Raw genomic sequence first — 25,381 nt, 5'->3', positions numbered from 1 at the left:
CTTGAAGAACTAGACGTGTTAGGATTCATAACCCCCCCCCCCCCCCCCACCCCGCCCCCCCCCCCCCCCCCAAAAAAAAAAGAAACAACAAAACACAACAAACAAAGACGCCGAGACAGCTTTATCGAAATGAAAAAAGAAGGATCCTATCATTTCGAGTTGTGGAATAATGATTTTAAAAAGATCGATCGTGCAAGCTAAACAGTCTAAGTCTAAAAAATATATTTAGACATGTTGAAAATGACCACATAACAAAACGAAAAACAAAAAAAAAAAAAAACAAAAACAAAACAAAACAAAAAAACAAACAAACAAACAAGTACGGTGAGAGAATGTGAGTAAAGAGCCTTTTACATAGACTCAACTACACGCCGAGCGAGGCTCGAAGCCAGGAGCTTCCGATCCAAAATCGAGTGTCATACAACAAGACAACATAGCCTCTTTCTTCTTCTTCTTCTTCTTCTTCTTCTTCTTCTTCTTCTTAATATTATTATTAAGATTATTATTATTATTATTATTATTATTATTATTATTATTATTATTATTATTATTATTATTATTATTATTATTATTATTTTTATTATTATTATTATTATTATTATTATTATTATTATTATTATTATTATTATTATTATTATTATTATTATTATTATTATATTATTATTATTATTATTATTTATTATTTATTATTATTATTATTATTATTATATATTATTATTATTATTATTATTATTATTATTATTATTATTATTATTATTATTATTATTATTATTATTATTATTATTATTATTATTATTATTATTATTATTATTATTATTATATATTATTATTATTATTATTATTATTTATTATTATTATTATTATTTTATTATTATTATTATTATTATTATTATTATTATTATTATTGTATAGATTTATAACAAATCCCTCCTAACCTTCTCAGGATTTTAAATAACCAATACATATTTTCACAGAGCGCGCCTATATACTATTATATCCCTTACAAAATGTTATAACCTGCCGACACTACCAGGACGCAAGATGCCGGCATAAGTATTACCTGTCGACTAGATCAAACCACGCCGCCTAGCATCCCGTTACTCTTAGCTACAGTTTATAAGGGCAGTGAAACTATCCTAAGATTACGCAATGACGCGTGGATATCTTACTTGACCGACCCGCCAGACTCGCATACGCGAAATGTGATTGGATCCGACTAAATGACCAGTAAAATTCTGGTACTATCGAAAACAGGAACATCATTTATTTCTGGGATTGACTCAACTCTGATCATATCTCTATATAAAAAGTAATCAGCGAAAATTCTCTCATTCCATCAATCTAAAACCAGCATGCTATAGTGATCATCTTGAAGTCCTAATTAGCAGAAAATACTGTGTGGACAAGGATTTTGTTACACACTGATCTGGTTACACATTAATCTGGAGCTGAAGCTAGACCTCGAGCTGAAGCTAGATATTCATGGTTAGCTAGTTATCAAGTGACCCGCTGGAATGACCAAGAAACCCATCCAAGAGTTAATCAGACGGAAGCAACCCTAGCGCCGCCACTCGTCATAAGAAGGTCACCATCAGTCACATCCAACCTCTACAAAACAGATAAGAAACAAATACCAATAAGTTGAGAAACGGACCAAGAAATGATTAAAAATTAACTTACCCATGACCTAACTTTAATTAATTAAAATGTACTATTATTCTTTTGTTTAATTATGTGTTAACGTGTTTTGTGTGAGGCTATTCTGTTGATTTATATATTAAAGTATTTCTTCTTTAACTCTCTCCTTACCGAACATTCTCAGGATTTTTCCAAAGTGTCATAGCTATTCAACACAAAAATTGATATCCTTACACTTTAACTCAGAAGCAAAAAGAACACACAATGCATAATTTTATGTAGACACCCAAGCTTTACAAAACAGCATCAAGTTCTTATGGCTTAACAACGATTTTTCTCCAAATTTTGTGATTTAACACAATAAATCTGAAAAAGAAAAATGTTCATTGAATCGTAACGAATGTGACGATTTTCCTTTAGTTGGTAAGAAGAGGGTTAACGGGGATTAATACTTATCTTATGAAACTGATCTATCTTTATGTTATTTATCGTGCCATTTCTACCACCACTTCTAGTACCTATTTCTTTAAACTTAATTTTTTTCTTTATCAGTCGAGTTGTCAAGAACTGTAACCCGACTAAAACAGGGTACAAGAGGCACCAGACGACTTCTGTCTTTGGGGAAAACTATTTTACTCCTATTTGTCTAGTCCTACTTGCCACTTCTCCTATATAGATTATTGTTATCCAGAGTACGGCAGTTAACCCTCTTATTACCAGCCATTTTCAGGATTTCCCGCCAAACTTTACACCCAACTAACATATAAATATATTTTTGATCATTCAAACACAACAGCAGTAAGTTCTTGCGATCAAATAATTTCCTTAGCAAAACATCCTCTACAACACACTGTTCATTTTCTTTAACTTTTATGATGTACAAGAGAAATTTGAATAAGAAAAATGTTGGTTGTATCGTAACGAATGTGACGATTTTCCTATCGTTGGTAAGGAGAGGGTTAACTGATTGGAAACAGTCAGGAAAAATACATGACAAGAGGATGGGTTAAAAATAAATCTATTCTTGCGTCTAGCCTGACATTAAAACCCCACCCAGATAGAATCACAAGACACCCAAAACAAGGATAAACCTGTCAAATGCTAACAAGAGATTACTTGTAGCTATGCCATGGTCTAGTCGTATGACAATCGCCGAAGGCCCAGGGTTCGAGACTCACTCTGAGCCACGCATGGTTGAGTCCTTGGAAAAGGCTCTTTACTCACATTCTCTCAACGTACTTAGGTTTAACATGATTACCTGGCCGTTAACAAAGTTGTCTCTGTCTGAAAAAAATGTAATATCGCCTAACAGGCGTCATGCCTAGTTCTACTGGTTAAGTGTTGCAGTTGGCTAGAGACTCATTGAAGCGCTTCGAGCACGTTTAGTGGATAATGCTCTATATAAATGCTCTAGTGATTGCTAGACTCAGCGAAGTACACAGGTATTGATATTGTAACCTTAGTATGGTAAGTCTTTAAATAAATTTCTCATCTGTTCTACATTATTATGTGAAACCTTTAACGTGGAGATTCTGATAATTTAGTGAGAACTAATCACACAACTCGCTGTCTTAAAGCAATAACAAAGAGCAGAGTGACGTCAACAACCACCTTTGTTTGTCCAAACGGGCTTGAAGGCGTGGCAAAATCCAGTATTCTGATTGGTCTAAAATCCACTGGTTAATTTAAAGCATCGAATTCACCGCGACAGGATACTGTTGTGAGATGGTTGGTCACAAATTTTAAAAAAAAACCTCCAATTAAAAATGAAGTAATGCACCGAAAACTGTATCCGTTGTAGTATCTGTACTTAGTGCCCGTGACGAAGGTCTTAAAACCTTTGAAGGAGAAACAGGAGAATGAGATACAGTAATTAACCGAGAAAGTTGAATGCCTGGCATTTGCTTTTACAAACCACTGGCCCTTTATTTAGTAACTTTTCCTCATTAGAGCACAGTTCGCTAACATCGCATGAACCTGACAGCAAAAAACATACACACACTCACACACACACAAACACACACACACACAAACACACACACACACACACCAATATATATATATATATATTATAATATAATAAATATACATATATATATATATATATATATATATATATATATATATATATATATATATATATATATACATGTATAAGATGAGATTGTGACAGAAATAAATAATACAAGTGACAGTATGAAAATGTTCAAAGCGGTGAATACAATCAAACGACAGAAAACACATTATAGACTTATAATCAAAGATAAATGTAATAAGCCTTATGTATTGATAAAGAAATGATAAACACTATAAGCGTGTACTACACTGAGAAATACAAGGTTATTCAAGAAGTGGAACCATTCGATTCGACCAATCCAGAGCTTGAAACGTCAAAAACACCCCAAGAAATAAGTGAAGCCATACAAAAGCTCAATAACAACAGATCTAGATGGTGTTAGAGCAGAAGAACTAAGATGTCTTGACGACGAAGGCAAGAAAATACTAGCTGATATGATATGTATAATAAGATATTTAAGACAAAATAAGTTCTCAACCTTTGAAATGAAAAACTCATTCTGCTAAACAAACCAAATAAAAAGAAAGGCCCTTTAGATAATTTGCGACCAATCGTTTCATTATCCACGCTAATAAAAGTTTTAAGCACAATCACACGGAACACAATTAGAGAAAAGGGAGGGGAAAATCTTTCACAATCTTAAAGCGGATTTAGATGAGATAGAAGCGCTGCGGACATAGTATGGGCCCATCGATGGCTGAGAAATATATAAGGAAGAATTTACCATACTTGGAATCGATATGAGCTTTCGACACCATATGCAGAATCAAGTTGTTATCAATCTTTGACTCATTCTTGGACAAAGATCACGTGATGCTCATAAGATTCCTATTATCAAATACTACAATACAATTTGAATCAAGCAGAGAATTAACAACAATGTCAACCTCAATCGGATCCCCTCAAGGAAACAGATTGAGTCCAATTCTATTCACGATATCCCCCGAATCGGCCATGAAAGATCTAAGACCAAAATTACCACCAATAAAGAAGATCACTCATTAATACGCAGATAATACAGACCTAATCTTTGAATCAGAACATCAAGCGAAAATATACACGCCAATAATATCAACTACCCTAGAAGCATGGAATCTAAAAATGGAATCAATCCAAAACAGAATGTACAAAAATTAACAGAAATTTAAATGAATGGAAAAGTACGTAAACTAGGCAATTTGATCAATAAAAATGAACACATCAGAAAACGAAAGCAACTGGCCACCAATGCATTCAACCAACTTCAAAATTTATGGAATAGAAATAACAATCAGTGAGAATAAACGAATACAGATTCAGATATATTCAGATATTGACATACAATTGTTGAACCTGGGGCCTCACAAAAAAAAAAGAACTCGATTCACACCACCGCAAACATTTACGTCGAGTAATCGGAATCTATTGGCCAGAGACAATTACAAATACTGATCTCTATGGAAAAAACCCGGGTCCAACGCCTGAGTACAATAATAAAATAACAGCAATGGAGGCTATTCGGTTACATCTTACATCAAGAAGATAACATCCCAGCCCAAACTGCAATGACAGAATATTTCCTTCATGGCAACAAATATGTAGGGAGACCACCAACATCAATGGTAACTATCCTGTACCAGGATCTCTCTACATATCAGAAGTTTCTGGATTTAGATGAGGCCGAATTAATCCCTGAAGAACTAAGAAATAGTGTCATCCGTACTAAAGTCAAAACAAGATCAAAATTCTGGCCGAGGGCGTTAGTCGCAAGGTGAGCTAGGGCGATGTGACGAATCAAGAAAACACGGTGCGGCGGATAGTCGAACTTGGTACCTTTTTCGTACGAAGCAAAGACCATACCGCTGAACCACGCTGTCCCATGCAAAAGATTAGTCGGAGTTTACAGAAAATTAGAGCAATGGGCAGGAGGTTGACAGGCTTATTAAAAAGGAAAAAACACACACACACACAAACAAAACAAACAAAAAAAAAACAAACAAAACAAAACAAAACAAAAAAAACAAAACAGAAGAAAAACAAAAATAATAATTTGTGAGGGAAATTGCCATCAATTCATAAAGAAATAAACTCGACTCAATGTTTGTCTTTCAGCTTTGGATTCCAGCAAGTCAGGAGTGCACAAACAGGCGAAACAAAATGGTATTTTTCCAGGACAAACAAAAACAACGACAACATCTCTTCCTCCTCCTCCTCCTCCTCATTATTATCATTATTATTATTATTATTATTATTATTATTATTATTATTATTATTATTATTATTACTACTATTATTATTATTATTATCATCATCATCATCATCATCATCATCATCATCATCATCATCATCATCATCATCATTCTCCTCCTCCTCCTCCTCCTCCTCCTCATCATCATCATCATCATCATCATCATCATCATAATCCTCCTCCTCCTCCTCCTCCTCCTCATCATCATCATCATCATCATATTCATCATCATCATCATTCTCCTCCTCCTCCTCCTCCTCCTCCTCATCATCATCATCATCATCATCATCATCATCATCATCATCATCATCATAATCCTCCTCCTCCTCCTCCTCCTCCTCCTCATCATCATCATCATCACCATATTCATCATCATCATCATTTTCATCAATATCATTACCAGTATCATCATAAAGATCATAAATATATATATATTAATGATTACTGATGTTGCTGTAGTGATTATAACTGGAACCAAATAAAGCAAACCACCTACCACCTGTCCAAAGTCTACAACCTCCTCTACATTGAATCTTCCCGAAGCATTTGAACACTGGAACAGTCTGGGCGGGATGTCGCAGGCATTGTTCTGGAACAACAATTGTTAACAAACTGTGAACTCGACTTATTTTTGATATCTATTTATGACCAACCGTCTCAAAACAATGTTATGTCGAGTTGAACTAAGTGCTGGAAACTGGTTTTATTGACACAACTATAAAACTTGATGTTAATTTTTATACATTATGGTGATGGTTAAACAGAATTTCATACATTGTAAAAGACTCCAAGGTTCATATTTCTCGTCGTTTTCATTCTCAATTTCATACATTGTAAAAGACTCCAAGGTTCATATTTCTTGTCGTTTTCATTCTCAATTTCATACATTGTAAAAGACTCCAAGGTTCATATTTCTCGTCGTTTTCATTCTCAATTTCATACATTGTAAAAGACTCCAAGGTTCATATTTCTTGTCGTTTTCATTCTCAATTTCATAGATTGTAAAATACTCCAAGTTTCATATTTCGTATCATTTTAATTTAAGTGCGTTTTTCCTGGTCTTATTCATCCCGACATAACCAGTTCATTAACAGACATTATTTTACCACTCTCCAGAAATAGTAACGCGTCATGATATCAAGTTTACGAAAATACTTTGTGACGTCAGATTATTACACGTTAAATTTCACAAAAATTAGAATTTTTTAAAAAAATGCCATTTAAGTATTTTGAATTTTTAAAAAATTCATAGTCATAGTTGATGAAGTAAAAATAGCTTGGAGTAGAATAAAAGATTTTTTGAATTTGTGAGTTATGGAATTCGGACTTTGTTCCCAACACGCACCCACGGGTCCGTGCAGCGATTGTGAAAATGACCGGAATTCCAGAAAGCAAGAATGTAAGAATTGTATATTGTTATCAAAGTTAGAATTTAACGGACTTTTGATGTCTATCATTTGTTCTATCAATTTTATTTTGATATTAACCAGTTTTGGATCGCAAAATGATAACAGGCTTAGAAAAAATAAAACTGAATTCACTTCATTCACCCCCCCCCCCCCTTTTATTTGACGTCAACCGCAGTGCATGCCGCAAATGTCAACTAGTGCAAAATGACTGACTTGAGCCTACACACCACAACGAGGGATTCAAAATCGGCACTTTTTTGGACAAATATATGAAATGGTTTTGTGAGAGCAGGCAGTAACTCTAACCTCTCAGATTATTTTTCTGGCACAATATCATCAACCACTTTTCAGCCTCATGATGTCAAGGCTCACTCAATCCTCTCTGATCCTGCTTGATATAACAGCAACAGCAAGAAATCGCAACGCCTCAGTCTTTCGCTGCATGGAGTGCGTTTTCTAGACTGAGATTCTGGGCTTTCAGTTCTTCCCTTTGCAGTTCTTCTCCAGATTTCTTAAGGTGATGATTAAGCCGCTACCACCATAGCATCAGAGTCAGACGTTGGAGGTGGCGGATTAGTCATTTATTTTATGAAAATCTATTTTGTTTTAGCGGGATGTGTATTGCAAAAATTAAGTTAAAAATCGAATTGCTTACCTCTAATCTGACACCTGTCGCATACGGCTCTTTCCCTCCCAGAATTATCCAGAGTTCCTCTGATTCAGACCCTTCATTGACTTCAAGTACTTCTGCGCCATGCCTATAATGACAAATAAATGTAAAGTTTGAGTTTGTTTAATAAATTTTGCCTCCTTTTGTAATTTCTGCACAATAAATAGCATACCACATACCATATATCAAATGAAAGTTAAGGATCTCTGCTTCATAATAATTTATTCATTTAAAAATAATATTGAAAAGAAATCCCAAGTCACATTTATGCACAAGCGCCAATGCTTAGGTGGTTGTCCCCGTCGCGAAGAAACACGAGGACTTTGCCCTGAGTCAAGAAACAACTGCTGATCGGATTTTACCATCACTGGCTTAATGGTTTCTTCTGAGATATTCTTTAAGTCTTGCACATATAAAAAGTCACTAGGAGCAAGATCGGGATCGGGGCTAAGAGGGGGCTGTGGCAAACCTTCGTTAAAACAATCTTTCAAGTGCGTTTTGGATTTTTACGCTAGAGTGTGGGCGCGTGTTGTCATGAAGAATGAATGCGTTGTAGGGCATAACCCTTGTTATATGCGTATTAAGATTTTTCAATGTCACGAAGTAACGAACTGAATCGATGTTGACATCCTTTGCTTGGTAAACACTCTGTGTGAATTATGCCATCGAACTCCCAGAAAACGATTAAACGATTTTATGCATTTTGATGAATATTAAAGTGCCTAAAAGAGCCGAAAAGATACAAAGTAGTAAATATACCCCATAGATAGAGGAGATATCACAGCTTTTTGTTGAAGATTTCTTGTTTTCCTTTTTATGCTTCAATGTTTCCTCACTCTTTGTCTTTTCATCGCACTCCTTCTTTCCTTTCCCCTCTTAGATAAGGCTCACAAAATAAGAAAATACTAAAATATGGCGATAGGGAGGGATATTTAGAGATAAATTGTATATGGACCTCCAAGTACAATGGTATTCATAAATATGGCTTTTCATGAACTAGTAGATAGAGTTTTAATTAAAGAAGTTGGTGATACCACGAGGTTTCAAGTTTTGACCGAACCTTACATTCTGGTGATAGGCCCGAGTGAAGCAGGTGTAGAAAGTAAATTTTAATTTTTGAAATGATAAGAAATAGGAAAGTTTAGCCTTTTGCAGTTTAAGAGGCGATGTCCATTCATTTCTGCTAGAAGCTGTGCACTGTAAATGGGTGCTACGTACCACCGGAAATGACCGGAAACAAGTGGACGACGGTTATGGAAAATTGGCAACAGTGGGGAGTGAATCTGGGACTATGGGAGGAGGATAGCAGAGGGAAATGAACGTGGGAATATGGATACCAGTAGAAAACGAGCGGAAATGACCAGAAACGACAGGAAAGCCGGAAAGCCGATTGTTTATTGATGCTATGCGCTGAGGCAAAATGCTCACAACATCCACCACCCGGATATCTTTACAAAACATGGCAAAACCCGACGAAACCAACCAAAGGTATGGTAAGTGGGCAGCAGTGGGGAGTGAACCATGGACTCAGGGAAGTGTACACTCAAAGAGCTTTACATGGGGTCCCTGGCCAACAGCAACACTTAACATGAAGGACGTTACATGGCGCCGAATTGGCGATTTTACGTTTTTTTCGGACATTTTTTACACCGGAGTACGGTGAGAGAATGTGAGTAAAGAGCCTTTTCCAAGGACTCCACTATGCGCCGAGCGAGGCTCGAACATAGGACGTTCCGATCCGAAAGCGGGTGTCAAACCACATAGCCGCACATTCAGACATTATTAGGGGGCAGCGTGATCAGCGGTACGGTCTTTGCTTCGTACCGAAAAGGTACCGAGTTCGATAACCAGCCGCGTTGTGTGGCCTTCAGAAAGTCACCTCGCCCTAGCTCACTTTGCGGCGCTACACTGCGGCTGACGCCTGGGTTATTCCAGTCTTCCCTTGGGGATGAATAAAAAGAATTTTATTTCTTAAAATTTGTTTTACAATATTGTCCCTAAATAAAAATTACCTGTCTGGAGAGAGATAGCTGAGCAAATTCATGGCCACATCTTTTTCCTCCTCACTGGCACCCTACAAAAATGTAGATAGTAACAAAAACAAAAACAAAACATCGTTATATTTTGAAAGAGGACATTTGTGACCCAATTCTTGGAGTTCAACTGCTGTATTCTGAAAATAACCCCCCCCCCCCCCCCCCCCGCAAAAAAAAAAAAACCAAAGGTAAAAAAAAAACAACCAAAAAAAAAGGAACCAAAAAAAAAAAAACAAAAAAAAAACAACACAACCCCCCCCCCCCCCCAAAACAAACAAAAACAGACAAGACAACAACACCCCCCCCCCCCCCAACCAAAAAAAAAAAACCAACCAAAAAAACAAAAAAAAAAACAAAAACAAAAACAAAAACAAAAACAACAAAAATTTTAAATAACAAAACTAAAACAGACCACATTAAATAAATTTTGTCTAGAAAACTAGACCTTAAAATATCGATCGATTAAATTGACCCTCATCTTGTCAAAAACACTCAGTCCCACGTTTGATTGATTTGACAAGACGAAGCCGGTAATTTTTGTTGGTACCGATAACTCAGTTGGTAGAGCATTCGCTTCTCACGCGAATTGACCAAAGTTGATCCAGGATAAAGTCGAGAAATTTACGCCTTCTTAATTTGCAACCCATTAGTAGTAGTATTGAGCTTCGCAGTCCGAATGACGCTTGCTGAGAATTGTGTAATTCAGTCATGGTCGATAAGCATAGCTGCTCTCTCCATCCATGTGTTGTTAATTGTTTTCATTGGTCACGGTCATGGGCCAGAGTTTTGAGGCTGTCAAGATCTTGTTGTGACTTTAGTACGGAGGGCACTGCAGCATTTCTTAGTTCGGGGATTAATTCGGCCTCATCTGAATCCATAAATTTCTGATATGTAGAGAGATCCTAGTTCAGGGTAGTTACTATTGATGTTGGTGGTCTCCCTACATCTTTATTGCCATGAAGGAAATATTTTGTCATTGCAGTTTGGGCTGGGATATTATCTTCTCGACGTAAGATGTGACCAAATAGTCTCCATCGCTGTTCTTTTATTATTGTACTCAGGCGTTGCAACCCCTTAGGTACTCATTTTACACCAGATCATAGTGACAGAATGTAGAGAGCCATTACACATAATATTTGTAGATTGATACGAACTGGACCTTTATGGCTCAGAAACCAAGTATAACACCACACGACCACAAAACTCATACTTAGACCGTGTAATAAAACTAAAGCATTTGAAGGTATAAAGTTTAACAACCCAAAAGTCTCAAGGAAGAGGGTAGCTTTTAATTCCCCCCCCCCCCCCCCCCCCCCACACACACACTCCTCCCGACCCCCCCCCCCCCCCCCCCCACCACACAAAAAATATCAAACAAACAAACCAACCCCCCCCCAAAAAAAAAAATAAAATAAAAACAAACAAAACAAACAAAAACAAAAATCAAACCAACAACAGTAAAAATAAGCCCGTTTTTTTTTCAATAAAAAATATTTGCAAAATTTTATTTTCTACATAACACGACCTAACCAACCATGGAAGATAATAAGTCATTTTCATCAAATGAAAGTATATATCTAGACTTACCTCCCTTGAAAAGGATCTTGAGGAAAACTAATCTGAGATTTACAAACGTACTATGTAGAGCAATTGATTCTCGTTTTAAAGGAAATGGTTCGATTACGCCAAAAATATTTTTATTCTAAACCAACTGCATTTAGAAAGCTGAATCCATGATAGTTCGTGTGGTAAGAAACTCGCCTTCGGACTTGTAGGTCTCTTGTTTAAATCTTGTCCTGGGTAGCGCAAAGAGTCCTTGGCAACGGGTATATTCTCACATTCTCTCACTGTACTCAAGTGTAAAATGTCCGAGAACAACAGCTTTGTCTTTATCGAAAACATCTGTTTTAACGCCTTTAGGTCCGATGTCTTGTCCTGTATTTTAATTGTTGGTGTTACCTTGGGACACCCATGTAAAGCGTTTTGAGCACATTTAGTATAAAAAAGCTCAAGTTTTCAAGTTCTCTGCGATAGGTCAGCATCCTATCAATAGAGTAGAAAACGTTGTTCCGTGTCTATAATTGGTCTAGTGATATGACACTTGTCTTCGGACCGGAAGGTCCTGGATTCATGTCCCGCTCTGAGCGGTGCATGGTTGAGTCCTTGAAAAAGGCTCTTCACACACATTTTCTCACCGTAGTTGTGTGTAAAATGTGTACCTGGCCGATTACAGCATTGTCGGGGAAAACAAATGCATTATCGCCATTACACACAGAACTATGTGTAGCCTTAACCTTATATAGCTATTGAATATAGCTAGAATTGATCATCCAACTGGCGGTCTAAAAAATAAATAATAGCATAGAGCAGAGTGACGTCATCTTCATTCATTCTATACTAACCTTTCCGTTCCATACAATTAACTGTTTGTCTGTGTCGATGATAAAGACATCATTGGAATTCAATGAAGAAGCACGGGGTAACACCTGGTAAAGATTAAAAAAAATAAATAAAAAATAATTGAGCTTTATATAACGCAATATTCACTAATGTGCTCAAAGCGCTTTACAAGGGGTCCCTGGTCAACAGCAACATTTAACATGTAGGACAGGACATGACGCCTGTTAGGCGATATTACAATTTTTCGGACAAAGACAACGCTGTTAGCGGCCAGGTACTCATTTTACACCTGAGTACGGTGAGAGAATGTGAGTAAAGAGCCTTTTCCAAGGACCCAACTATGCGCCGAGCGCGAGGCTCGAACCCAGGACCTTCCGATCCGAAAGCGAGTGTCATACCACTAGACCACATAACCGCACAAGATAACAACAATAAATAAATAAATAAATAAAATATTTAAAATTCCCCAAGGGGAAATTTGTCTCTAGGGTCTATCCCAAGGGAAGACTGGAATAACCCAGGCGTAAGCTGCAGTGCAGCGCCGCAAAATAAATTAGGGCGAGATAACTTGCTCAAATCCACGCAACGAGGCAGGTAGTCGAACTCGGTACCTTTAGGGTACGAATAAAAGACCATACCGCTGAGCCACGCTGTTCCCAACAACAAACAAGTTATACATAAAAATGCATTGCATATTAGACAGTTTAAAATTCAATTCAATTCAAAGTTTATTTAAGTCAGTCTGCCAATTCAGAACACATAACATGATTACGAGTAATGAACAACTAATGAACAAAACCATAATCATTACTGTAGATAAACAAGAATCAAATGAATTACCTATTACTGTTGGATGATGAGGAAAATATTGAGACGTACTGGAGAGAGAGAGAGAGAGAGAGAGAGAGAGAGAGAGAGAGAGAGAGAGAGAGAGAGAGAGAGAGAGAGAGAGAGAGAGTGACGGTTCTTAAACCAAGCGTGGAAAGATATAGGGCAAGAATTAAACATGAAATGTGTGCTTTGTTTGTATATTCGTGATGTGAGCAAATTCGAGAGGTTTCTAAATGTATCTAGTCTTTTTCGAATATCTTCAATGCATTTAATCTTCATCACACAAAGTCCTGGCTAGAAGATGGTGAAATTCGCCATATAAACGTCTTTCTGTCAAAACTGGATGGATCCAAAATCTCCTTTCACTTCTCTTGTTCCTCTTGACCACATCAAAACTGTGACTTAAGTCTTGACATCCGCGTTGGCAAAACACGCGATTACACAAGTATGATATGCAGTGTGAACAGGCGCCAGTTCGTTCGGGACACGCACGCACGTATCTACACGAATGTTACAAAACATAAGAAAGACTGGACCGACGAAACAGTGAGAGCTATGGAGAGCTGAACCACGGTCACTCTCGTCTGTGAGCTGTGACCTGCTCCAGAACACCGGAGAATCGAATCGATACCGCTCCGGAAGTACAGAACATATCGTGGAGTCACATTTCACTGAACTGCACACTATTGACAAAAACGTTTAACTTTTTCAACGCTCCAGGTTATTTTTTTCGCCGACGCTGGTAACAAAACAAACTTATTCGAACACGAACTAATTAGATACAATTGTTATCTTTACATCCATCATTTATTATTGTTCTCCTTGACAAACAATTACGATTTCCGTTGCAACTGAGTTGAGTTTGAGGAAGCAAGCCAAGAGTGTTGCCAGGTTGGCGGATTTTTATCATTGCGTGGCGGGAGGGGGGGGGGGGGGAAGGTTGCGGATTTTTGATGATTTGTATACCCTTTATAAAAGTAAAAGTATAGGAATCAAGTCTAATTATTTATTCTCTTCCCCCCCCCCCCCCCAAAGTGACTTTTAGGAGCACCTATTGTGAGTGTACTGTTGGCCTAGATCTATATTACACAACCTAATTCAGATTTAGAGAAGGTGAAAACAATATTGGACAGTCTAACTCCCGCTCAAACAAAATCGAAACTCCGAATCTTCATGGTGAGTGGCGTTTAGTAAAATAATTTTTATTCTGAGACAATACACTCGTTTTTATTATAAGTGGGCGATTTTTTGGGCGGATTTTAGGCAAATGTCATAGGTGAAGTAGGATAAAGTTGGCGGATTTTGGCGGAATTCTGGCATAAAGTTGGCGGGATTTTTGCAAAGGTACCTGGCAACACTGCAAACCATTCAGATCTAACCAAGCTTGCCACAGCAATAGAAATAGCTTGGTTTCCAACCATTCGTGATTGGATAAGATTTGTGGCTCCCAAGCAAAAACAAAGAACGTGTATAAGAACAATTTCAAATACAAACATTTTTCAGTATTTACGGATAATAAATTAGTATTTTAAAATTATCACTGCAATGTTGAATTAAAAAATGAAGAAATTATTTTGTCATAAATTTAAATAAATGACAATCTATAATTGTAACTTTATACACCAATCGATTAAAATGGAGCCCGACTGCTCAAAAATCATAAATTTGAGACTTTCAAAAAAAAAAAGATAATTAATAATATTATAAATTGAAAATTCGATTTAAGAATTTTGGATAAGTTGGAGATTGTTTAAATCAGTGGTTTTACATAGTAAAACTTTGACGACCGAATGTGACATTTTGTCAATAGACTACGTCTCATAGTAACGTGTTCTGTTGTACTCTAAAGAAATAAAAACAGCAACACATTAAAAATATTTTGGTCGGAAAACTCGTCTTTAAAACTATAGATCAATTAAAATGACACTCCTTTTCTCAAAAACTCTAAATAAAACCCAGGGCTTCCTTAAAGTCTTCCTTCAAGTCCCAGGTTTTAAAGTTTTGACAAGAAGAAGGTAATTTCAATCGATTGATATTTGAAGGACAATTTTTCTGGCCAAAATTTTAAAGATATGCTTTTTTATGCCTTTCAATCATTTTACTATTTTATAAATGTAGGTTATCAATTCTGACTTAAAACAGCTTCTATTTCAAGCATGAGGCTTTCCAATCTATTTGCCTTTTCTGTGATTTGGATTACCCTAGGATATTCGGAATATATCAATGTGGCACTCCGTAAACCAACGCGCCAAAATAGTGATTTCAGCAAGGCTGGTATGCAACAGTTCAATCATGTATTAATAATCATCAGCCCTCTAAACGGCTATGTGGTCTAGTGGTACGACACTCATCGCTTTTGGATCGGAAGGTCCAGGGTTCGAGCCTCGCTCTCGGCGCATCGCATAGTTGAGCCCTTGGAAACGGCTCTTTTCTCACTTTCTCTCACCGTACTCGGGTGCAAAATGAGTACCTGGTCGTTAAAAGCGTTGTGTCTGTCCGAAAAAATTGTAATATCGCCTAACAGAGGTCATGTCACGTCTACATGTTAAGTGTTGCTGTTGACCAGGGACCCCTTGTAAAGCGCTTTGAGCACGTTTACTGGATATTGGCTATATAAATGCTCTATTTTTTTAACCGTTGACAAACGGAATATAATACACACACATAGAGCATTCTTCTTGACTAAGATTAATAACTTTTTCAAGCTAAAGACAATTGACTGATTCAATACCATCGTTAACATATAGCCTGACACTAGAACCCTCTGGACTGGCAGTTTGAAGTCATTTTTTTAAAAAGGTTTGTGTAGCGTCTAGTGAGTTGTCTGTAGTAGAGCTCAAGGAATCAAGTTATTTCATTGGTTGAACTATTGAATACAACTCACGATTTGTTTTCTTTTGTGGCAAAAGACTGGCATTTTTACGTCATTTTTTGGTCAGTGTAAGCGTGGCCTTCGTCATGATGGCTACGGTGAAAGGCGATAGATAGTTCGAAGATGACGTCACTCAGGTCTTTGTTATTGTTTTTTGCCATCCGCGTTTATGAGTAATGCTCACTGAACGGTATTAACCAGACTATAAACGTACATGGATACACACAGTTTTGTGTATTGGTCCGTTATACTTCCGGATGGCAATGTTATGAGCTTCTTAGCCAAGTGCATTCTATCTATAGATAGTTCGGAGATTACGTCACTCAGGTCTTTGTTATTGTTTTTTTTTGCCATCCGCGTTTATAAGTAATTCTCACTAAACTGTATTAACCTGACTATAAACGTTTAAGGTTACACACAATTTTGTGTGTTGGTCAGTTATACTTCCGAATGGCAATGTTGTGAACTTTTTAGCCAAGTGCACATTATCTATAACTTTAAGATGGCTACGGCCACACACGTTTCGACGAATGGACATATCTATGAAATCCAAGGTATATAGTTTTATCCAGGACGCCATGAAATCGGTGAAATTGTTAATGGAAAGTACAACAATTCAAAAGGGTCCCGATAGTTCAGTTGGTAGAGCACTCACTTCAAGTGCAAAGGTACCGAGATCAGTTCTGGGTGCAGTAATTTCTTTTCTGACCCCACCCCTGTTTACCCAGCAGTGATTGGGTAGCTTGGTCTGTTTAGCTGGTAGAAAGTACTTTGTGATAGACAAGTGTCCTATACAAAGGATAGCAAGCAATTGCTATTGTCCGTTTAACGCTTTAGAAACCGGGATAAACTTCGGGTTAATGTGCCTAATGGCTCTGGAGGACTATTACAAAATATTCAATGAATGTTGATAACCATTCGATCGTCTTTTCGACGAAAAGCCAGATAAGTAATTTGGTTGACAATTGACAAACATAACAATGATATTGAATCGCCTATTGAATCAACAGACGGATTATGTACACAAATAGCTATAGATCTACATGCGGTTATATGGTCTAGTGGTATGACACTCGCTTTCGGATCGGAAGGTCCTGGGTTCGAGCATCGCGCTCGGCGCATAGTTGAGTCCTTGGAAAAGGCGCTTTACTCACATTCTCTCACCGTACTCAGGTGTAAAATGAGTATCTGGCCGTTAACAGCGTTGTCTTTGTCCGAAAAATTGTAATATTGCCTAACAGGCGTCATGTTCCGTCTTACATGTTAAATGTTGCTGTTGACCAAGGACCCCTTTTAAAGCGCTTTGAACACATTTAGTGGATATTGCTCTATATAAAGCTCAGTTTTAAAATAATTTGATATGATAATCATATCCAACTCCAAACCACACCAAAATACAGTAACTTCTCACTCTACCCGCCGTCAGATCAAACGACAGTCTCAATTCCCCAAACGGCCGCTATATTAAAAGACCCGAGAGACTTTTGATTCTAAGTAACGTTTGAAAAAAATGTATCAGGTTTGAACCTGTAAGAAAATCGACGGTATTTAAATTTTATGTACAGCTTCACTTTCACCTAATCGAAACAATGTTGTTGAAAGATCTATTTTGATTTAATTATTTTTTCAGGCCGATACTTATAATACCCCATTAATTGCATTTTTATACAATCACAATGCCAAACAATACATCAAGTATACCACCCGAGTTGATAGAAACTATTCAATGCGGATGTTCTCTTGAAATACAGTGTGGATCATCAAAATGTGGCTGTGTTGCCGCGCAGCTTCCATGTTCTTTTCATGACCTTTGTTTCGTAATTTCTCAACATGCTCAATATGCTCAAGGACCACAATTCAGATATTCTAGAGATGTTCAACTTTGATGAAATATTTTTTAAAAAATTGGCTGACGCTTTTTTGGGTTTTGGTTAAATTCATGATTTGGCAACTAGACTAATATGTTGGTACGTGTGTGGCAGCTTTTAAGGTGTTTTCTGAAAGACTGAAGTCTGTGTTTCATTTATCATATGATGTATTAAGTTATGATGACCCAATTCAACGCAAGTTCAGTTCAGTGCATGCGCGCCCAATTTACTCTCTGACGGCTTTCAACATGACCAAGCTATTTAATCACCGCTTGAGAAACAGACTTATTTCAAACAGATGCTTTTTCATGCAAGACAAATAGTATAATCCCCTGACAAATATTGTTTTACATATCATAACTTTGTAATTTGTCAAATAAACTTTTTGTTCAGTTTCAGACCTTGCTGTAGATGGAAACAGAAACAATGATTACTTTCAAGGGTCCTGTTCCCACACAAAATCTGTAGAGAAAAACTGGTGGGCTGTCGATTTACTAGCATCGTACCCAATACAAAAAGTCAGAATCACGAACAGAGTAGGAGGACAACATCTACGAGACTTCTATATCTACGTGTCTGAAAACAACCCTGTTAAAGAACCACAGTTAGACAAGTTGGATAAATTGCCTGGTGATCTATGTTACACTCAGGAAGGATTGTTTCCATCAGATTCACCAAAACTTATTCAGTGTGCTTCCAGTATTACTGGAAGGTATTTGTATTTTTGGAAGCACGCAGATATAAAAAAACTGTGCCTTTGTGAGGTTGAAATACTCGTTAGTGATAGTTACGTTAGAAGAGAAAAATCCGACACTCTTTCCTCCCTTGACGGATGGAGATCCACAATGGACTCCTTTAGATGCACAATCCTAAAATCTCCGTCTGCCCTAAAGTGTAGCATATTTTGTTTATCTGCTATCGAAGGTAAGGCTACGCTTGTACAAATGAATAAAATCAGTGGACTGTGTGAATGCATTCAAAAGAGTAATTTTGTAGATTCTAACCCCTTAAACATAGAAGCTTCTGATTGGGTTATGATGGAATCAAAAAGCAACTGATACATCCGTCTAAAGCATGACATACAAAATATTGCACATTATTTATTTAAAGTCTTCATTACATCCTTTAAAACATTTCCATCCTGGAAGTGGACCTAATGTAGATCACTTTGAGCACGTTTAATGGATGTTGCACTTACGCCTTCTTTTCTTTTTGTTTGTTCTCGTTGTTGTTCGAGATGCCCGTGATCCTTACAGCTACCTAATATTGTTCTAATTTACTGTTCTCCCGGAGTGTGGTAAAAAGTAGTCCTTCAGAGCCATTCGGCCCATGGAGCCGGAGTTTGTCCCGGTTTCTATAGCGTGAAACGGACAATAGCAGTTGCGCTAGTCTATCGCAAAGTACTTTCCGCCAAATCTAACAGACTCAGTTACCCATACACTTCTGGTTAGACAGGGGGGTCAGAAAAATATCTCGACTGCACCCGGGATCGATCACGGTCCCTTTGTGTGTGAAGCCTGCTAAGCTATCGGGACCCCCAGAGTGCGGTCAAAGTCAGACTTAAATGCCCCTTATGCTGTGTCAACCTGTGGCACCTACTTATGGCCTTAAGAGTGATTTTGATTATTTTGGAACGAAAATAAATCCAAATAGAGACACGTAAGTTCGGTAAGGGAAATGCTGCAATTATTATGTTATTATTCTTGATTAATATGATTTGAACTCTGCGGTATTTTGCAGTAGGGAACAGGGCTAACCGCATGGGGCCAAAATATTTGTTTTAAACGGACAATTTGGCCGAACGCTTCATACCGGACGTGTTCTGTTATTTGCAGACTGACAAAAAAAAAATTGTCATGTTCTCATTGTTGTAATGAAAATACGTTCAAATAAAAACAAAACGTTGTCATCTATAACAGTGCAAAATTAATCCCATGCTTTCGACATCTGTTTTATTTTCATTGAGAAAGAAACTGAACCCTTATTGCTAATTTTGTGGCGCTGCACTGCAGCTGACGCTTAGGATATTTGATTATGTGTTTGAAATTGTCTCTGACCTTGGAGAAAAACTTCCCTTTGGTTTGAATAAATGAAATTCTATTTCATTTCATTGTAATTTATTTTTTTGAAAATAATTGCGCATGGTTGTCAGATCTGCAAAAAAACCCCCAAAAACACTTGTCCAAATCATAATTGAGTTCAACAGTCGTGTCGTCACTTCCCTCGTAATGACGCATAGTAACTTAGGGACTGGTTCTAAACTATCGGAACAATGACGGACGCCCTAATGAAATACTTCTCCGACGAGCATAAAGTGTATCCAGAGGAGTAAAACATTAGACATCTGATCACGTTTTGACTTTTATACATTCTGATCACTTGACATATGAAAAAGTTCTCGCCAGCATGAAAAATAAAGAGTACCGATTTCCTTTATTAGAACCAAGATGATCGTTGCTGGGCGGACGTGACGTCAGATTATTGAATCCTATTGCTACAAAAACAATCCACTGATCTCATCTTTCTTTATGATATGAAAAGCAGGTCTTAAAAACATTAATTACCTTATCTAATTGAGAAGAACACCCAACGAAACAATTCCTATGTTATTCAATTTGATTCAAATATCACATTATCTCATTTATCTGTAGTGTTTCATTCATCCTGTTTTGTTGATAAAGGGGAAACCCGAAACTTTCATATAATCTCTTTTTGTATATTAAATTGAAGCTTACATTCAATTTCACATTGTTATGTAAAATGTAGACAGACACCTAAAATGTAATAGGATTAAGCAAATTGATATAATATCATTTCAACACAACACTTCGACCCCGTATGGACTAAAACACGGCCTGGGTCATTCGAATTAGCGACTGTTGTTTTTGTATTTGATCATAATATATTATTTCCTTTCCACTTTATCCCATTTTTAATCTCAGAAATGTTATATTATGTTTATAACTATGTGTTTACACTCTATTATGTCTGTAAGCATATGTGTATGTGTGTCTATGTATGTGTGTGTGTGTGTGATTGTGTGTGTGTATGCGTGCGTATTTGTTCGGGTGGTAAAGAGCATTGAGCGTTAAATGATTTGGAAAATGTCCTATTACCATTGTTATCATTATCATCATCATCATTATCATCATCATTATTATTATTATTATTATTATTATTATTATTATTATTATTATTATTATTATTATTATTATTATTATTATTATTATTATTATTATTATTACAGTGGACTCCGGATAAGACGATGCCCAGGGGAACCGAGAAAAAAATCGACTTATCCGAAAATCAACTTAACCGGAGTGTAACCAAATGAACAAAAACGCATGTGAACAAGGCAAACCAATCTAGAATACGTATGGCCCTTCATGTCGCGCGGTCTCTGTAGTGGTCATCAGAGGCTCCTACCCCCAATAGCCCTATAGCCCATTGAGGAATCAGAATACATAAAAATCGGAATTTGAGATAAAAAAGCGGAATCAACTTACTGTTATTGACTATGACATGTTTTGCAACAGCAAATGTAATAGACAATCCAAAAGTACTCAAATGATTAAAAATATAAAATGTGTAAAAATGTACAGATTGTGTAAAGACTAAGAATGGGGTCAAATAATAATAGAGAACATACATGTCCTGGCCGTCTGAGAGCAAAGCATTGAATGGATGGATTTAACCTTGTCAGGACCCTCCCCCCCCCCCACCCCACCTAAACAAACGCGCGTGCCGGCACACACACACACACCACACACACACACACAACACACACTTACACAGGGCTAAAATTAAATAGGGAAAGAAGCTGACCGTACTCAATAATATTATTACGGAATGAAGCCAACAATAATATTACCAAGGTCATTGACCTTACAAATTGGAGTCACCATAATAATAATAATACTTCGGTCAACCCCCTCCCAAACATATAATATCCGACATCAGCAGCACACACTTTGAAGGGACTAATCAGACACTCAAAATGTGTGTTGATTGACCATAGGAGATGCTGACGAAATAAACCATAGCTCACTTTTTTTTTCACTAGAGTTTTTTTTTTATTTTCCTCGATCGGAAAGGTGAAAAGCGGAATTTTTGCCTTGAATGTATTAAATGAAATTATTCCGCGAAAAGCGGAAGGGTAGGAGCCTCTAGGTCAAGGTCATGCTTCTTATAAATCGTCGAGACAGAAATAGCCGGTATGCCAATTTCCTATGCGATGATTTTCTGTCGCATGCCAGACTTTCCAAATGCATCGAATCTTCCTTTTCCGCGATAGGTGTGCCATTGTAGTTGTAGACTTGACTTGAATTCTTGATAAAATTGATACTAATTAAGAGGGCCGTTACATAGGATGGCCTGGGATTAGAACCCAAAAAAAAATCTTGAACTTGAAGTTGCGACAAATGTAAAATTCGAGATGGAGAAATTAAAGTTATTCAATACTGCTTATGTACATTGAACAAGGACGTCAGGCAAAGCACCTACATCACATCGATGTGCGCCAATCGTTCACGGATATTCTTAACCACTGAAAATTCTTACTGGTAGCTTTTTTAACCAATGGAAATACTTGTTTATTTGTGATTTTATAGTAGTCATGAGTGATAAGAACATCGACTTAAGCGACATCGACTTATGTGGAGTTTTTTTTTACTAATGTTATATAGGAAGAAGGGGGAGGGATCCAGAAAAAAAATCGACTTAGGCAACGTCGACGTATCTAGAGTGCACTGTATTATGATTATTATCATTATCATCATTATTATCATTATTATCATTCTTCTTTTTCTTATTCTTTTCTTCTTATTATTTTTATCATCATCATCATCATCATCATCATCATCATCATCATCATCATCATCATATCATATTATTATTATTATTATTATTATTATTATTATTATTATTATTATTATTATTTTATTATTATTATTATTATTATTTCTATTATTATTATTATTATTATTATTATTATTATTATTATTATTATTATTATTATTATTATTATTATTATTATTATCATTATTTTTATTATTAGTATTCTTCTTCTTCTTATTATTATTATTGCTGTTGTTGTCATTATTATTATTATATTATCATTATTATTATTATTATTATTATTATTATTATTATTATTATTATTATTATTATTATTATTATTATTATTATTATTATTATTATTATTATTATTATATTATTATTATTATTATTATTATTATTATTTTATTATTATTATTATTATTATTATTATTATTATTATTATTTTATTATTATTATTATTATTATTATTATTATTATTATTATTATTATTATTATTATTATTATTATTATTATTATTATTATTAATTACCCAGCAATGCCCTCTGTAGCTAGTGCTCTGCAATGTTAAATTATTTCAATTTAATCTTGATCGTACATCTTTAGTTATTGGTGTTAGTTGATTTCTCTTTAATACGTTGCTTGTGAAGCCAACACTGTCGCTTCTTAATTCATCCCTGAATTATTATCATTTTTTAAATAAATGATTTTTTTAAAATCTTTTGATCGAGTGATTATTTTGCCCTCTTCATCTGGAGCCTCTGGGTTTTCGAACAACTTTCTATTGAGCAGTTTCGTTGCTTTCAACATTCACTGCCATTACTTGCCTGGTCTATGTCTTGCACTAGGGAGTCAAGTTCTTGATTTCTAACCTTAGTCGCGTGGCTCAGTGGTACGGTCTTTGCGTCATACCCGAAAGGTACACAGTTCAAATACCCGCTGTGTTGTGTGGCATTGAGCAAGTCACCTCGCCCTAGGTCAGTTAACGGTGCTGCATCGCGGCTGACGCCTGGGTTATTCTAGTCTTCCCTTGGAATAGACCATAAAGACACATTTTCCCTATGGGATGAATAAAGGGAAGTTTATCTATTTATCTTTTATTCATTATCTATTTACTTTGTGGAGGATATGATAGCGTTCTGTTTTAGTCTGGTTATAGTATTAGGTTCTGGACTGGAGATCTGGATTATTAAGGCATTAAAAAGTCGACTTAATAATAGAATTTCAAATTGACCAACTGCATTCTACGGCATTCTGACAAATACGTTTCTGTTTGATTTGGCCATAAAATCTTTACTTTATAAATACCTGGTGAGAAAGATAAAGGGAGTAAATGCGACTCATAAATAAGAGAACAACACAAATTTATTGTGTTGTTCCTTTATTTATGAGTCACATTAACTCCCTTTACCTTTCTCTCCATTTTATTGACTAATTTAGGCACCTCTATTTTTTGGCTTTAAATACCCAAACAAACAAAAAAAAAACCCAAACAAACATCAAGTAATTTGTTGAATATATACTCATTTCCTACTAGTAACATGGCCTATTACTCGGAACGGAGAAGAAAAACTAGAAACATCAAATAGAAAACAATTAATCAATAACCGAAACTCAACCTGCCAAATAGTTTTGTCATATTGTAAATCAACTTGAGACGTTTGACAGGTAGAGAGAGGGCCATTCCTTAGCAACATCATCAAACCTCAAAGAGATAATTTGCGCCCGATTTTGTTCGGTGTTTAAATGGAAAGCGAACTAAGAGATGTAAGAAAGCAACGATCTATCTATAGAACAAACCATATTTGAAAATAAACATCCATCAGAGATTGGCTCACACGGACGACATCAACAAAATTGACATCGACGCGGTAAGACTTACACTTGGAAACCACAATCTCTTTGCCAACCCCGGGAAAACAAAGAGTTTTTCAAAGGAAGAAAATAGCAAGCAAAAGACGAAAAAAGTGGGATCACTACTTGGAGATAAGGAAGATATTCGGAGGAGAAAGCAACTTTCTACAATTGCCCTTAACAAATTAGAACAATTATGAATAAGAAAGGACAAAATCAAAATAGAAAAGAGAACCAAGACAAACAAACGAAAAAAATCCCAAACAAACATCAAGCTCTATAAGTCAATTGTTGAATATGTCCTTATTTACAACTAGTAACATGGCCTATTACTCGGAACGAAGAAGAAAAACTCGAAACATCACATGGAAAACAACTAAGAATCATGCTTAACATTCACTGTTCTACAAAAATTACATAACAAATCACTCTATAACATTGAACAAAACGCCACTGTCAATCCAATAAATATTAAAAACATGTTGGAGACTTTGGACACGTAAGAAGAGACCACAATATTCCAGCAAACAAAAAACAAAAAAAAAACAAAAAAACAAACAAACAAAAAACCTTGAGCTTTTATATAGCGCAATAACCACTAAACGTGCTCAAAGCGCTTTACAATGGGTCCCTGGCCAATAGCAACACGTAACATGTAGAACG

At 36.2% G+C, this 25,381-nt stretch overlaps 1 protein-coding gene across 5 annotated transcripts in view; it reads right to left on the bottom strand.

Moving 5' to 3' along the window:
- Positions 1-25,381, bottom strand: part of LOC144973081 (advillin-like) — a 101,902-nt gene that overhangs the window by 34,481 nt on the left and 42,040 nt on the right. For all 5 annotated transcript variants that reach the window (XM_078915088.1, XM_078915091.1, XM_078915087.1 and 2 more), the window contains exons 19-22: positions 12,460-12,543; positions 10,034-10,095; positions 8,007-8,109; positions 6,439-6,531 (exon numbers count right to left, since the gene is read on the bottom strand). In XM_078915088.1, coding sequence (XP_078771214.1) covers positions 6,439-6,531; positions 8,007-8,109; positions 10,034-10,095; positions 12,460-12,543 — 342 coding nt within the window. The remainder of the gene's footprint in view (positions 1-6,438; positions 6,532-8,006; positions 8,110-10,033; positions 10,096-12,459; positions 12,544-25,381) is intronic.

Source organism: Berghia stephanieae, chromosome 5, assembly GCF_034508935.2.
Source record: "Berghia stephanieae isolate SIO BIC M18660-M18661 chromosome 5, UCSD_Bste_1.3, whole genome shotgun sequence".
Taxonomy (NCBI): Eukaryota; Metazoa; Mollusca; class Gastropoda; order Nudibranchia; family Aeolidiidae; genus Berghia; species Berghia stephanieae.
The sequence above is the reverse complement of the archived record's forward strand: the minus strand, read 5'-3'. Positions and strand labels throughout refer to the sequence as shown.